At 41.6% G+C, this 17430-nt stretch overlaps 2 protein-coding genes across 5 annotated transcripts in view; one reads left to right on the top strand and one right to left on the bottom strand.

Moving 5' to 3' along the window:
* The window catches only part of FGD6 (FYVE, RhoGEF and PH domain containing 6), a 52275-nt gene extending 42304 nt beyond the window's left edge, over positions 1-9971 (bottom strand). The window contains exon 1 of the mRNA XM_083462877.1: positions 9620-9971. Within this exon, the coding sequence (XP_083319003.1) occupies positions 9620-9632 (13 nt within the window). The 5' untranslated portion in view covers positions 9633-9971. The remainder of the gene's footprint in view (positions 1-9619) is intronic.
* Positions 9972-10061: 90 nt separating this feature from the next.
* Positions 10062-17430, top strand: part of VEZT (vezatin, adherens junctions transmembrane protein) — a 34726-nt gene continuing 27357 nt past the window's right edge. For 3 of the 4 annotated variants that reach the window (XR_014516490.1, XM_083462904.1, XM_083462903.1), the window contains exon 1: positions 10062-10203. Coding sequence is in view for 2 of the 4 variants with exons in the window: in XM_083462904.1 (XP_083319030.1) it covers positions 10168-10203 (36 nt within the window). In the remaining 2 variants the exon portion in view is untranslated. Of the gene's footprint in view, positions 10204-16788; positions 17317-17430 lie in introns of those variants that run through there. The other variant, XM_083462905.1, reaches the window with a different exon arrangement.

Here is a 17430-nt window from a genome sequence, read left to right as displayed (position 1 = left end):
TTATGGAATTACATCTCTAAAATATTTCTATTCACCTGCTCCATGTCAAAGTCATTCACAACTCATCTGTTAATTTTAAGCTTATCACCAATCACCAACCACCACCCTGAACTTAGAATGTATTTTTAACATCAGCAGGCTCTTTCAGCTAACTTGCCAACTTCATGCTCGGTGATTTCCGTAATGTACGGGGCAAACAAGTGCTGACATGGTGATCCCTCATCCATCTCTTGAAAGAACATTAATCTTCCAGTCCTACTATTTTTCAGTCATAAAACAGCTACATAAATTGCACAGCCTACGGCAGTCTGGAAAACAATTCATATAAAAGACACTATAAACCTATGTCCTTCTTCAGACAACTTTCCAATTGTCCTACAGATTTTCAGACCCCACTCCCAAACAGCGGAGGAGCATATGCCTGAGCAGCACAGGGCGGGCACACTCCCAAGGGGTGTGGGGTGCGGAGGTTGCCCTCCCAAGCATGGGGTAGCCGCTCGGGTGCACGGAGCAGTGCACACACCCCGCAACTGGGTGCAGAGTGACCTGCTGATGGCGGACATTCGGCGCGCCACCCGCCTGTGAGTCCCAAGCCTCCCCCGAACTGTCAAAACAAAGGGGGAAGGGGGGAATGCCACCGGCAAAGCAGCACGGCTCCCCCCTTCCCCGACAGCTCGGGGTAGGCTTGGGAATCACAGGCAGATGGCGTGCCAAATGCCACCCCTCCTCAGCGAAGACACCCAGGGCGGTCCACCTCCACCGCACCCCCCTTCCTCTGTCCCTGCTCCTGAACAGCTTTGAGGTGGTGGGTGGGAACAGAAGCAGACAAGGAACAATATGAAGATGTGTGTAGCTTGCAAGAACATGTTTCTCAATGCTCAGGGCAGAAGAGGAAGCTCAGCTCAGAAACTTCTACACCCAGGAACTTCCTGGACTTGTTGCCTTGTAGTTCCTTCCTTCAACCCGAACCAAGTGATGGCACATGAGCACACTAGTTCAAGAAAGACTACAGATTCAAATCCTAATTGTGTCTTTCCCTTTATGGCTGTACATAAAAGCGAAGCCCTCTCACTAAGATAATTACACATTGTGCTAATACAGATAACATCTTCTCAATACAGTATAGAAATCCACTTGTGCGTATAGTGTTGAACTTCAGTGGCCACCATATATCAATGTACCATTGGTTCATCATAATGTATCTATTAATTTATGGTCTTTAAAACTTAATGCCTACAATCTCTTCTACCTATTCTAAAACAACTATGTTTTTACCAATCCAAAGACCAAAAAAACAAACAAACCCCTACACCAAAAGCTTTCATCCTCAAGTTGTCTCCTTGTAGCACTCTGGACAGATATTAATTTCTCAAGCATTATCCTCAAACAAAAGTTCAATTCATGGCTATCAGCAACCAAGCATCTCCCCATCTTGGTTTCCTAGCAATTAAATGGAATAGTCATCTATGATATCACAGAACATCACCTTTTCATAGAAAACCCCTTCATAATTTTTCAGCAGCCTCAGACGTTAATCAACAACCCGTCTCAGACAATTCAATTTAACTCAGGTTGAAACTTGCCTTTTCCTTTATTTATATCATGAGGTGCACTTCCCACACATGTCAAGCATGAATCATACTCAGCTGGGTTTCATAGGCACAGCCCATCTGCTCACCAAGGCGCTCCAGACTCCTTTAAACAGGATACTCAAATTCTCTTCCAGTCGCTCCTCACAAATGCAGAATCATCCATAAGTTTTCTGAATAAGAGCAGCTCTTCGTGGACACAAAGAGGAACTTCATGAATGCCTGTCTCAATGGCCTTCTGCCATGCCCTGAACCTCTGCACTTCTCAGACCAACTATATGTCTTTTCTTTTGTTATGCAATGCCAAACAGATATTCTGTCTCCTTTCCCTCTCATCATTGACTTTTTTCTTACTTAAACTCATATTTTTTTTAATTCCCTCATTATAAAGGTTATCATTTTGAATCTAAAGAGGACCAGGCAACGTGTAAAAGTGAATACAGCATTTCCACCTTCTCAGTCTTACATTGCAAACCTTTTCCCCCTATTCTGTTTTGCTCAGTGCCTGTGATTTTTTCCCCTCCTTCAGGTGCACGAGTGTTCAACATAAACACAAAAGGAAATGACTCACAACATCCCGGAAGATAGGAAGCAATCTTTCAAAACTGGGATTGGGGAAGATATATTTTCTAAAACTGTGATGGTAACTGACATAAATGCATTCCAAGTCCAAAAGGAAAACATTAATTTAAACCCTTAACTTGCTTAACGCCATCATGATGAAGGAAAACAGGAAAATTGTGAATAGCTTTAAAACGAATACAGAAGAGGTGAACAAACAACTTCCTTAATCCGGATGGTGCAGCTGTACCTGAATAAATAGTGGAATTTTTAAAGGATCAAAAGGACACCTTACCCTGCTAATCTAATTTTTTAGCCTTTCAAATAAAAACACTGAAAGAGAGTAATGCTCATCTAGCTGTCTTCCTATTTGTTGCGTATTGCCCTCATCTGTTGTACTATAAGAGTTCCTGGTTTTCGAAAACAGAATAAAAACTGCAGTTTAGTGCATTCAGATTAAGAGCTCAAAATTAGGCCTTTGTTTTGCAACTGCATCACCACAACTATATTTCTTCCAAGGCATAGTCTCCAACTTCCAGCCTGATCATAAAGATGTTTACTTGGTGGTCTCTTCAATTTGGTACAATAGATGTACAGTCAAATCCTATGCATGTTTACATAGAAGACAGGACATTAAGTTCAGTAGACGTCACTTGCAAATGTGCCTAAGGCTGCAATCCTATGCGCACATACTTGAGAGCAAGTCCCTTGAGTTTAGTGGGACTTAATTTCAAGAAAACACACACAAGATCAGAGATCGTTGTAGCTTTTAAAATGACATCACCACTTTTTATGGACCTGCACCTGAGCATTTACGCTCGCAGAACATAAGGCCACATGAGCATATATTTCACAGCAGAAAATGAATATTAATCTGATATTTGCTGAATATGCTTTGGGGGGGGGGATGTGATCCTCATCCTGATACATTTTTGTCAACCAAAGAAACAAACAAGCCTTCCAACATTTTTTCATCATAGTGCTCATCCCAAGTCCCTAAATCACTATATCTGGCAAATTAATTGAGCAAGCACAAAGACTAATTTCTAGACTTGCTATGTCAGCAATCAGATATGCAGGGACAGTAGCTACACCACCACACTGTTACAAAATGAGGTATTAAGATGTTCAACTGGTTCTGCTGCAAAGCTGACATAGTGGGAGGAAGCCCTGCCAACATTTGATATTCTAACTTCTCCAGCCCTAAACCATCCTAACTCAAGTTTATAAATGGGATTCTATTAATTCATACCTTGACTTTAACCTTCACTAAAGGCTATACAGTGGTACCTCGGGTTACATACGGTTCAGGTTACATACGCTTCAGGTTATAGATTCCACTAACCCAGAAATAGTACCTCGGGTTAAGAACAAATTACGTACTTAACCCGAGGTACCACTGTATACCTAAAGAAATATTCAGTCATGTAGCCAAATTTAGCTTCTATGTAACCACGTCCACTACACACTCTAGGACTCTTGACATATCAAGTGGGGAAAATGCAGGAGATGAAAGCCTACTGAGTGTTTGCCAATAATGTGCATGTTACTTATGAGATCTATTTTATGACCTTCTTCAAGATTTAAATTCTCTCATTCAAGAGCAGACATATTTACCAGAGTGGTCTAGCTGCTAGGAAAACTCCACTGGCTCATTCAGACTACTCCACTGTTAAAGCTACTCTTTGCCACCCCCAAAATGCAAACAAATCCAGTTGCAAGGAAAAAACCTTGTTTGAGCATCTCCCCAAACTAACCATCACAAATCCTGGAAAATGCATTGTTAAACTAAACCCAAAGCTAACAATAGTCCACATCATTCTAACACTGCTCTGAAAAGAAACTGGCAACTCAGGATTATCAAAGTCTTAGGTACCTACAGAGTTAACATGTACATGCAAGGATTAGCTGGCTTTTTTACACTGTGGAACCCTTTTAACCTTCTCTCAAGCATCACCAAAGCTTCTGTCTCTGATTCAATAGACAGGCTTTAGAAGGTTTCAAAAACATTTCCAACAGATCAATGGAAACATAACACTGCTGATCAATTCATTTTAATTTTAAGGAGCAGGCCCTGGCTTCACATGTTCTTTCTCTTGCTATGCCAGTTGCTCATGGTGCAATGTTACATTTAGTTAGCTGTAACCCAGTTTAGCCCTGCAAACCCTGGTTAACATTCATCTGTGCAGATGCAACAGCCGCACCATGGTTACAAGTGTAGGGGGAATGAAAGGGGTGGGGTGGGGAGTTAATGTAGGTGAGGGATGGAGAGTCCATTCCCATCTCTTTGTGGTTAAAATATCACCAGTATTTCTGTGCTAGGTTATTGAGATGTTTTTACCAGCTTTGTAACACTACCACAAAATGTGGAGCGCAATACATTTTGCTGCTTATTTCACAATCCACTTCACTAAGTGCAATTTTGTAATCTGGCAACACTGTTGTCCTTCATTCCCAAATTATTTCTGGTAATAGGAAACTCCCTTCGATTAAATTTGGAGCCTGTTGGCATTTACAATATTTATTGGAGAACTATTGGGCAAACCTCAGTTTCCACACAAATTCTCTCCCAACTGGTAACAATGGCACATGTGCACGAATGCCTCTTCTCATATTGCTTGATTTTAAAGGGCCTCTAAAAATGTTCTCATTTTTGCCTAGTTGCTTGCCACTAAGCACAGGTTAGGAAGAACTTTCAAAACACATGTGCCAAATCTTGTTTTACATCCTAAAATGTAAAACGCCAGATCCATTATAAATCCAAGCAAGCAGAATAAATTTTTGTTCTGAACCAGATAGTTACAAACTTTGGCTGCATCACAATTACAAAAACAAAAACCTGTGGATGTGTCCCATCAATGCAAGCATTTGAGCAGCAGGACTTTGGCCCCCCTCTGCCTCCTGTGCATACCCTGTGTCCTCCCCAAATCTGGCTCCAGAGAGTTGGAGGGATCTGCCGAATAGATTTCTGGGGCATGCACTGAGAGGTGGATAACATTCCATTGCACAAGCAGAAATCCTTGTGCTGCAGAACATTCACAGAGTGCTATGTTGAATATAACCCTAAAGGTTCAAATACTGAAACATTTATTGATTCAACTCTCTGTCTAATTATTTAATACTTAAAAGTAAATGCTGTTTGCTTCCAGAAACCTTTTCATCTTGATTAGTCACTGTCCCACTACCATTTTCTAATTATTAACTTAATTTTAGCACTAGGAATACACCTCCAAGATTATGAGCCATTTTGATCTTGGAACGAGATCTAATTGAGAAGACAGTGCAATTAGCAAAGTATGAACAAAAAAATATGGTGGGTGTCCTAAAGTAACTGCTAAACAACAGAAAATTATCTAAGTCAGTTACATGTGCACTATTACAGTTTTGGTAACATAAACAATATATTGCCAAATAATTAAAATGCAAACATTAAAATAATTCTGCTCTCAATGATGTGCCAATTAATAAAATTGCAAAGACAGCTAGGTAGTGCAGAGACTTAATGGGTTTAAGGCATTACTCCAAAATGCTTCCACAGACATCTGAGGAGCAACCATGGGACAAGCTGAAATATGTCTACATTTGACCATAGACCGCAATCAGGAATGGAATCCTTCCCATTAAGGAAACATCGTAAGTATCCATTATGCCTTATATCTGTTTTTTGATACTTCCATGAAAGGAGCTGATAAGGATGATTTATCTGCCGCTTTCCATTCAATGAAGAGTGTTCTTATTTATGCTGCTCATGGAGGCATAAAGCAGCTATTAACCTAGAGAATGGGCAAACAAAAACATGAATAATGTACCTCTGTTTCACAAACGCTCACCCTTCCCTGAAAAATACCCAGAAATACAATAACTTCTCATTTAAAGGTGAAAAAAGGTTAGGGAATGCCAAGCACTGATGTTGATCAGTTCAAATAAAAGCCTAATTAATGCCTTCCATGATGTTGATCAGTTCAAATAAAGCCTAATTAATACCTTCCATGATTAACATATGTGACTAAACTTGTATGATCTTGATTAAGATGGGAGTATACTCTTGAAAAGGAAATAAGTATCAGTGGAATTAGCATTAATAATTCTGGTAATGCCACATAAACAAAATAATGCTCTTATAAATATTGACTGCTATAGTAAAACATGTGTATTTAAGATTGATTTTTACACAAGAGGACAATTCTCCAAACAAAGACTTAAGCTTAGAATTCTACTTTCCTACAGCTCACTCTACCCCTGAAACACAAGAATTTTGCTGTGTGTTAGAAAACCCCAATGACAGTCTACAAAGTCCAGACCTCACCCAGATAATAAAACTGTGTGTCACGAAAAGGGCAACAGATAAGAATACCTAGTCATGTGTTCATGTGTGCTCCACTGCTGTAGAGACCTAGTAGCAAGCCATTATAGGTCAATGAAAATTCAGCACTGGATCTGAATAACGATTCACAAACGAAACACCAGTACACCTTGGTCACTTTCCATGTCATCCAGAGTATCATGGCTGCTGCAAGCTCTGCAGTTGTTTCCATGTCATTCCTGGAGTTTATCCGTTGCTTTTGTAGGTTGGATGAACTTAATACACACCACAAACACTCTAGCACCTGGGCAGAAGATATAAATGCTCCCAGGTTGGTGTAGGACACTCTTCCCCAAGCCTTTCAGAAATTATGGACTGTAGTTTCCATTATCCCCAATAATGACCATGGTCACCATTGGCCATGCTCATTGGGGCTGATGGGAGTTCAACAACATCTGGAGGCACCAGTCTGGGGGAAGCTGGTGTAGGAGCAGCCATGAAGGCTATAGTAACCATGCTATTGTGGAGAGGTAGCTGTCTGCTATAGCAGAAACAGAGCCTTCTGGCATATTAAAGATGAACAAATATATTATGGATTAATTTTACACATTTACAATGATTCCTATAAAGTGAGAACAAAGAGTGTCTAGATCTGAACAGCTGACCTCAAGCTCCATTGCTTGGCTATGTCACAAAGAAACCATACACAGCCTATTTAGCTACAGCTTACTTCCAGGCAAACATATTTATGATAAGGATACAAATTACTGGTAATTTTGCCAAGTGCCACACAAAACTTGACTAAACAAGGTTATCAATGAAGTTATCAGGATGAGAATGTTTCCTGCGCACACATGGCTTCTCAGACACAAGCTCTATTGAGGTCAATTAGATTTATTTCCAAGTAAGTCTATATATGATTACACTTGAAGACTGCAATTCTATACACAATTAACTGAGAGTAATCATGCACTCCAAAACCCAGGTGCAATCCTACCCCCACCCCTACTGGGAGCGGTTAGGATGTGGTGAATCTTAAGTAAATTGTTTATCTAGGAGTTATCTACTCCAACTGAGGAAAGGCCTGCTTACTGCCGGTGCAAGTTAAGACAGCCCAGGTTACACTAAGAAAAAGGGGTGTGTCAAGAGTAGGGAATGGGTGGAGTAAGGGAGAAACAGATACATTGCATATTTACCAGCTCCATCCACAGGTACCTTACACTACCAAAACTGCAGATGTTAGTATAGTTACAGCTAGGTAGTCGTGTTGGTCTGCCGTAGTCGAAACTAAATAGAAGTGTGCATGCGCACGAAAGCTCATACCGATAACAAACTTAGTTGGTCTCTAAGGTGCTACTGGAAGGATGTTAGTATACTCACCCCAAAAGGAATGAATACAAGGGCAGAAAGTGAAGGTTTACACTGCTTCCTGACCCCACCCAGACCAGAGAGTTAGGATGCAGCCATGGGTGTAGCCAGGATTTTGGGGGAGGAGCAGACCTTTCTGTTAGAGGGGGCAGAACCTCAGATAGTTATGCATTTTTTATTGATTTAGGGGGGTAGCTGCCGCTCTCTGCCCCCCACCTTGACTACGCCCATGGATACAGATTAACTTTCACAGGAAATACACTGGTGTATCTGCCTAGTAAGAATTGTTCTACAAGCCCCATTAAATACAATGGAATTTAATTCTGAGCAGATATTCATAGGATTCCGTTATGGTTAAGAAGCATCCTCATGCACCAGCACAAAAATTCCAATTGCCTGTTTCCACAGATGCATGCACACAAACGAATTAAACCATTTTAAAACACAGTACCAATGCCTGCAAACCATTCAGACATGAGCTCCCCACAGTTTTATAATTTTAAACAAAGCTGACTTTGTTTTCCTTAATTGGGGTCATGGCATAAAATAAAATATGCCTTTGTTTTCTGAATCATCAAGGGGTAGCTAGGGTCAACTTTTTTGTTCACCACAGCAAAAACTGAAAGAAAGTTTACTAAAAGACTATCTTCCTAGGACTATTTGTTTATAAAGTGGGAGCTCTAGGCCTGAAGCCATACAGATTGCTTCTCCACAATGTTAGTAACTGAATCAATTTAAAACCACAAGACGACACAGAGAATCAGAAATGCACTCAACAAGTTATGGGTTATTATGAGTTCTATTTAACTTGAAAGCTTGCCACATGTTCATTCAACACAATAAAAGTCACCTGACCTGTCTATGTACCTCACGCAATGGCTAACTACACCTAGCAGAGTTTCTAGGTGTAGAAAAGTACAAGAGACACCTCCTTTCCCCATTAAACCAGTAAGTGTCCTTTGGCGGGGGATTAAGTTTTCTGCTGAATATCTTTCTCTTTTGGGTACCACCTCGTGGTTCTAACGAAGACACCCACCCACCCAAAAAAGAAGGATGGGTGGGAGAGAGAAGGGAAAAAATGAAGATGAATCATTTCCTTGAGTATCTGCAGGCACAAAATAAGGAGGATAGAGTCCAACCATACCAAGCAGGAAACTGGTGCTTTTTAATTTCCTCCCAGTAGTTAGAATCACGAGAAAACAAAGACGGACTTCACAGGACACTACCGGAAAAGAAGTTATAATCCCAAAAAATAAGAGCACCAGATCATGCACTTCTCTCAGGGTACAGACCTCAAGACGAGTATTTCGGAATGGAAAGCTCTCTGAAGGGACCCCGTTGTTGCGTGAAGGGGGGGGGCGCCAAAAACTGACGAGGGGCTTGGGAGAAACCGGGGGGGGGGGCTCAAGTAGAGCTATAGCAACTTCCCAGCAAGTGCTCTTCTCCCACTCCAACTAAGGGGGGAAGGGACATGACACAAAAGACAACGGGACAGCGGGGTGGGGGGCTGTGAACAAGGACAGCTCGGCTTCCAGCCTAGAGGAAGTTTCCCAGAAGACGACCCCCAGCCAAGCCTTTAAATGGAAGCAGAGAATGAGTGGAGGCGAGAGGGGGCAAAGGGAGTTTCCTTGCATTGTCTGTATCCAGCCGCGTCTGGCTGAGTAGCCCCGATGTGTCTGCTGGGTGTGTGTGTTCCCCCCCTTGTCTTTCCTGCACCTTGACCGGTCGCAGCTGGCTTCGCCGGATGAAGAGAAACTTCTCCGCAACTTTCCTCCGCTCATCCCGTCGAGAAACTCACCGGCTGAACTCATGGTGCCTCCTTCCCACGCGCCTCTCTGCCGCTGCTGCCTGCCCCTTAACCCGGCGTCCTTTTCTTAAGCCATAGCAGCTCCTCTGGAGCCTGCTGAGAGGAAAACAGGCCTCTGCTCTGTCTCGGCGGCTGCCGAAAAATGCGGCTCGTTCCCCCGGCTCCCGCGGAACATCCCCGTCGAGGAGAAGCGAGAGCGACTCGCACCGAAACGAGCCCCGACAGCGACCAACTCTCCGTATAGGCTTCTCCCACAGCTACAACACGAAAGCCCCCTAGAGGCCGAGAGCCGCCAGTGCAGGCTTAAAAAGCAGAACAAAAAAAAAAATCTCTGTTCCAAGATAAACTTCCAATCAGCGGAGCGCTACCTGGCCTGCCTTTCTCAACCCCGCCCTCTCCGTCCTTCGCGCTGGCTGCTGGGAGTCGTAGTTTTCTTACGCCGGCGGTTGGGCCGTACGGGGAGATTATATACTGCCCGGGCTCGGCGGACTCGGTTTCCCGTCGTGCCTGGAGGGTAGAAGCACGGATGGCGGAGAAGGATGACACCGGAGTTCGACGACGAAGTGGTGTTTGAGGTAGCGAAAGCGCGGCCTATCTGGGGGTGTTTCTGAGGAGGCCGCAGGCGGAGGAGCCGGCGCCCCGGGTCCTTCACAGCCTCAGGCGGCGGGACGGGGTGGGGCGGCCCCGTGCGTGGACGTTGGGGGTGGGTGGGGGTACCTCGCGGGGCCTTCTGCTGGGAGCGGGGGCTGCCACAGAGGGGCCAGGAGGTTCTGAGGTGGTGCTGGTCTTTGAAACCGCCCCCCTGAGAGGGAGGGAGGGTCGCCTTTAAGCCCCAGTCACGGCACTTGGAGGGCAGCAGCTCAGACAAAAGGGGCTGGCCATCTCGCCACAATCCCATCCGTGCCTGCCAGCCTGGAGCCAGTTCCAGTAGAGTTTAATAATAATAATAATAATAATAATAATAATAATAATAATAATTATTTATTATTTATACCCCGCCCATCTGGCTGGGTTTCACCAGCCACTCAATGGCACTTGCTCCCAGGTGAGAGTGCCTAAGATCGAAGCCTGCTTTTGTGGGAGGATGAAGGCACCGTCTGCCCCCAGACCGTGGTTCTCTTTGCCATTTCAGCTCAATAGCCTTTTTGTCCAAGGAGCACCCATCAGTCAGAGTTGTCGAGGCAGATGGAGGGGGCACCACAACAGGGTGCTGGTTGCCCCCATAGATTCCCCCAATTCAAATAGCCTGGTTAGTTTTGGTAACAGCCCCCCCCCGCCCCGTTTGTAAATGCTGCTGCTCAATGGCAAGCTGGGGAATGGTTCAAATGACAGCTATCCTAGATGCACATTCTGACCTGGATTTTATTGCAGAGAACTGGCTGGATGAAGCTGGGAGTGGGGTTAATCTGTCTCAACTTTGCCCCACCGGGTTTCTCTGTACAGCCAATGTTAGTAACTCAGATATATAACGTAATGGCCAACTGGCACCTTAAACCTGTGTACAGTAGCAGGCAAGATCTAGGGGTCTGTCCTGATTGCATCTCCCTGACCAGATGTCCTCTCCAGCAGCCCACTGGGTTCAAGTGTGCATATTTGAAGTTAGGTGGCTGGGGCAGAATAGGGATTCTACTGATATACAACCCACCCTGATGCTCAATAGTCTCCCTTCCTGAACTAGCAGGGAAGGTCTTAGGGTTGGCATTCATGCTGAGGCTTCACTGTCAGGAGTGGATCAGGATTTCATGTCTGCCATGCCAACCTTGAGTCTGTACCAAGTAACTTCTGACTCCTATCCATGCTGCAGGACACACTCTGGACTTGGTTTTTTGCATTGAATTGGATGGTGGTGGTCTTAGAGTGGAGGAACTTCCTTTAGTTCTCTTGTCATGGTCATATCACCACCTTGTGGGGCTTAACCTTGCTGGATCTCAAAGCCTCTGCAGCAATGGGGGACCAATTAATATGGCATGCCAAAGAGCACCAGTAATATTGAGATTATAATTCAGGGTGGTGGCCCCGTCTACCAGTCAAAGGAATAGAGGATCCTTTTAATAAAGGCAAGAACTATCAGTGAGGGAAAGGGCATAGCAGAGTGAATTCTGACCACTGACCCTCCATTTGTTAACACAAACTCCTAGTGGAGATGTACTCTTTCTGATTAAAGACAATGTGTTAGTATTAAAGTATAAGGGCTTTTTTGGAAGGAAGAAACACCCCATCCAAAGGTCATAGATCTCACTTTCTGTAAAGCATCTTTGTTTTCCCCACCACTGCCAACTTATTTATAGATTTACATTCCTTCTAGTAGGAAGACCTGGCACAATGCAAATGCTGTTGTCTAATTCAATAATATTGGTTAGATTAGTAAACTGTAATAATAATTAAAAAATGAATCCAGCTTCTTGAAATGTATAAAAGAAAGCACTTTTGTACACTTTCATTAGCATCATAGGCATATAGTGTAGCATGTGTTTTTCGTGTATGAGGTTTCTAACATTAGAAATCCTTGTGTGCACTGAACAAGAAGTTTTTGGAGTATGCTTTGAAATGGACATCTTCCTTTTAAGGAGAGACCACTAAAAGTGTGTGTGTGTGTGTGTGTGTGTGTGTGTGTGTGTAATTTTGTGCTATTTGGGTTTTTCTGCTATATTTTAGTTGGCCCAATAAAGGTATTGCCTAATATGAACTTTGGAAACTGTTTACTTAGAAACATACATGGTGAGCTTGGGGATCAGCCAAACGCCCAGTCACCCAGTGGTCTTGAACTTTTCCTCTTCCTTGTTAGCTAGCTACAAAAACTCTTCACTATTTTGTCTTTAACTGTGTTCCAACCTATCAAACTGCTTCCTTGACCCCCTTCCCAAACAAATAGCAGATGTCCAGGAGCTAGTTGTCCCTGCAAAATCCTGAACTTTTACATGTTCAAAGAGACTGCTAACAGGCCTATTAAGCTCATTATAATAAGCCATGTTAATTTCTTCTCTTTCAAGTTGGTTCATTTTTTGCAGTCATAATTAAATTAAAGTGTTTTCTAAGTGTAATCATTTTCAGAAGCGATATTAGACGAGGTTAATGGAAGGGGGAAAACTTCAGTTGGAAAACCAGTTAGTTAAGTATTTCTATTGTTTTACTTGATGGTGGGGGGCAGCTGCCTCCCCTGACCCTCTTGGCTATGCCCATGTATCCATGCAAGCTAGTTGTTATTCTATGCTGTCGTTTCTCAGTACATGATCCTTTTGTATTGGTAGTGTGTTTGATATATCTAAGTGCAAAAGAATAGTTCATATTCTATCTTTGCTAGAGTATTATTTTATTTATTTATTTGCCCCTTATGTATTATACCTATTCCCTCTATTATTTTGGGATTCATGCATACATTACGCAATTAAGTTGCACGATCTGATGCAGAGAGTTGACTTGCATGCTGTACTAGTGCAGTACAAGCAGTATTAGACTGCTATGTCGCTTTCTAAGTTCAGACATTGGTTGATAGTGGTTTGTGGGAAAGACCTAATGTACTGTACATAACACTGAAGTAAAAAAAAAAAAGCCTTTAGTGTACTTCAATGAGGTGCATGCTTGTTTTCAAAAGTTTTAAAAACACTCTTTAAATTGAGAGTATCATCCAAAAGTAATATATATATAGCTGATCCATTAATTTGCAAGTCTCGCTGACTTTCATAAGGCTTCCTTCCAGATAAATTGGTGTAGTTTGAGATTTTCTGGAAAGTTACATGTGTATCTATTTAATTTAGAAACAAACTTTGATTAGGTTTAACTGTGGCAGTTTCAAGATGTGTGGTTTGTTGCACTAATAAATCATTGCTACTGGTGGAATTGCTGTTGATGTTCTACCCTATCTGGGCTTTTTTCTGGATGCTCATTCCTCTGTTTCATCTACACCAGTGGGCATAACATAACTGGCTGTGGTGGAAAAGCAGAAAGTCCAATGAGTGTCAAGTTGGAAAACTGAATCCAAACAATCCTTAAAAAAAACAAATACATAAAAATCAATTAATTACCATGAAGCACCTATTCATTTAAGCACAGTTGCCCAATGCTAGTTATGCAATGCCAAAAAACAAAAGATTTTAATTTTTTTTAAGATTGGAAGTATTAATTGGGGGTGATGGCAGATGCTAAAATAGCAGAGACTAGAAAGGGATTTTTCCTAGATTTTAAAATTAGTTTTATTTTGTAATTTCACCATAAAAATCTTTCATTTCAGCACTAATTTCTAATATTTTAAAAAGATATAGCTGGAGAAGCATTTTAGTTCGAATTAAAAGATCAATTAAAAATTAAATGTTTAGAAAATGGTATCAACTGCAAAGGTTAGTAAATGTGTGTGATGTATTCAGCTCTGATATGTCACTGCCAAAAACATGGCTCTTAAATGTACAGAAGTGTAATGCTACACCTGTGGAGATTATTACATTCCACACACACCCCACACTTTATCTTCGCCAAAAAGCTAAGAAGCAATATACTTTTCCAACTATCTCAAAAAAGTTAGACGTTCTGTGTAAGAAAAATGGAGAATTGTAAAAAAACACCACATAAGTGGATGATAATATGTGGACCTCTTCACTTTCCTCCCAGTAGAATGTGCATGAACAAGAGGGTGATTCCGCACTAAATTCCTAGTGTAGAAACAACCCATAGTTACCAGGAAGTGGAGAATGAAATTGGCATGTATGAGGAAAGAAGATGAATATGCTTGCAGGATGTTCCTAGTTTCTAGCCCACGGAGATGAGCTGTAATGTCTGAATTGAGGCCTTGGTATAAGATAAATTCTGGCCCCCAACTATTGATGAGATGCAAGTGCAAACTGCTCTTGCAGTTACTGAAAAAAATTACAAACTGTGAAGTGAATTCAATATCTAATAATTTTCTATTTTAAATGTGACTTATTCCCATATATTCAGTTGACTTCATGCTGTTTCATACTTTTCAAGTTTGAAATACATATCCATTGCAATAGCAAACTGGCAAGTGGAATAAAAAAAATGGCAGTCTTAATGACCTGGTGCAATTCTTTTATGAAAGGTTCTCATTAGCTTTAAAGGGTTTCCTTACTGTAACCATATCTTTTTTGTAATTTATTCATGAAGCCTGTGCTGTTACTAGAAGCACTGTTTATGAACACTCAGTTGTACTGTATTTTCCTTCATGTTATTCATTGTATATGAAGCATTCAGTATGGAACTGAGACGTTTGAGGCACCAGAATGAAACATGGTTGGCAAAACACTTTACATTATCCTTATACTTCTTTTGTGTGAACTTTGATACCTAATAATTTTCCTGTGTGTGTGTTTTGTTGTTGTTGTTCATATTAATGACATAATTTTGAATGCCTTCTCATTTACTTAGTAACTGTTTGCTTCCATTAAGAAAAGGCTAATATTCAAGTTACTCTGAAATACTAATGCTTCATATAAAAGTTAGAGGACAAGGCCTTTCAAATAACTTAGCTGTAACTTTTCCTTATGCTGCTATGACAACTGTTTTAGTAACTTTTAATGAAAGCCTCTTGCATTCTCCTTAGTTTGATTTTGAAGGAATTGGACAAGTCCGTCCCCCCCTTCATATATTTTCTACTGCCTGTAAGAATTTTTATTCTGGTCTAATGGCATTTAATTGAAGTTTTAGATATTTGATATTTTACTGTGTTTGATGCTTTAAATCAGGGGTCTGCAACCTTTAAGACAAAAAGAGCCACTTGGACCCATTTCCGAAGAAAAAAAAACCTGGGAGCCGCAAAACCATTGCGACATTTAAAGCATGCCCTCCGATCTGACAGCAGGCGGGAAGGTGACGTCGGGACGGTGCGTGACTAACGCACGCACCGCCCCCATGCGACGTCACAGCCAGTACAGCGCCCGCCACAGTGGGGAGTGTCGGGGCGCACAATGCGCCTCCTCCCCTCACTAGTATCCGCCCCGGAGCCGCGGCAAAGGTGTAAAAGAGCCACATGTGGCTCCGGAGCCGCGGGTTACAGACCCCTGCTTTAAATTATTGGAAGCTGCCCAGAGTGGCTGGGACAACTCAGTCAGATGGGCAGCGTATAAATTAGTAGTAGTACTGGTGGTAGTAGTAGTAGTAGTCATAAAAATTGGAATGAACTGGTTAGTCCAGAATTTCTGAGAAGAAGAGAAGAAGAGTTTGGATTTGATATCCCGAAGGCTTCTCAAAGCGGGTAACATTCTCCTTTCCCTTCCTCCCCCACAACAAACACTCTGTGAGGTGAGTGGGGCTGAGAGACTTCAAAGAAGTGTGACTGGCCCAAGGTCACCCAGCAGCTGCAAGTGGAGGAGCGGAGACGCGAACCCGGTTCACCAGATTAGGAGTCTATCCTCTTAACCACTACACCACACTGGCTCTCAAAGAAGCTGAGTAGCTTGGCAGTTGTTTTTTTAATACAGGAGAATTTTTGACAGACTTAATTTTTATAATCCTTAATTATATGACATATTAAGGTGGCTAGCAAATTTCTGAATGACATACAATAAGATGAACACTCTTCTGTCTTAACCGAATCAATGAAACATTTTTATGATAAACTAATTGTTGTAAAGTTAAAAGTAGCCATTTTTATAGATCCACAGGATGAAAATTGTGTTATACAGTCTTCTGCTGCATCAAACCATATGCAACTGAAATAGTATAGGACAAGGGAAAGATTAATGCTATTAAGGTGTGAAACATAATCCTATCAGTGCTCAGAAATCTATTTAGTAGGCTAAATAGGCTTAACCAAAAAGAAGCATACTGTATACATTTTTTCTATTTATTTTACAAGTTGCCCTTTTCTTTGCAAATACTTGTTCCAGTTTGATGTCAGCCTTCTGAATGTCAGTAACCAAAACTTAAACCAGTGTGTACAATTAGACATGAAAATGCAAATATAAATGTTACAGCATAAATATTAGAATGACTATTCTATTGGAATACTAAACGAATCATGTACTGTACTGTTCGTCATCATATATGGAGTAAAATCAAGAAAGAAATTGGAATCCATCAAATTAAATGGTCTTAAAGCCTTGTCTTTAATTTGATAGCATTGAGTCTGGCTTTGAGGCAATATTGGAAGACAGAAGGTTTTCATTTGAAAAATGTGAGAATCTTAAGGGAGCAGGAGCACAACCTTTACATAGGGGGAAATAGTTTTTATATTTATTAATAATGTACCTTTCTAGAATCCCTGTCTTGTTCTCATTCAAGATGCAATTTATGAGTAATTGGCTAGATGATAAGCAGGCCAAGATGATTATGAGCCAAGGGACTATGACTAAGACATTTAAATTCAGTAGCTTGGCAAGTCTTTGCAAAGGATTCTATATAATATTGATGTGCATTATTTCTTTTAAGCAGTAGCTTCCTAAAAGCCTTTTAAAATCCATCAACTGATTGTCGGTTCCTCCTATCATACAGTAACAGAAGAAATTGCAGAGTCTTAGTGAGTTGCTGCTGGCTGCTTCTGATGATGCTAGGAAAATGTGCCTGTGTGAGAGCACAGGTGCAGTTTTTCTGACCGATGCTCCTCATTTTCTGCTCCAGGCATCCTGGAGAGGCAAGTAGAAAGAAATGGGGAGGTGGAGAATATTCTCTCAGATGCACTGGAAGTGTATCTGAGAAAGAGGTGGAATCATATTTTCCAGGAGACAAGGAATGCACTGCCTGTAAGTCTTTAATTCTTCTAATCACTGCACCTCAGAATAAACTTGGCTGACTTTTGTTTTAGGCATTAGCAGAGTTTGTACTTTAGTAGTTGAGAGGGATAAAATTCGAGAGAG

The sequence above is a fragment of the Podarcis liolepis genome, assembly GCF_965112155.1.
Source record: "Podarcis liolepis genome assembly, chromosome: 10".
Lineage (NCBI taxonomy): Eukaryota > Metazoa > Chordata > Lepidosauria > Squamata > Lacertidae > Podarcis > Podarcis liolepis.
This window is presented reverse-complemented; position numbering and strand designations above follow the sequence as displayed.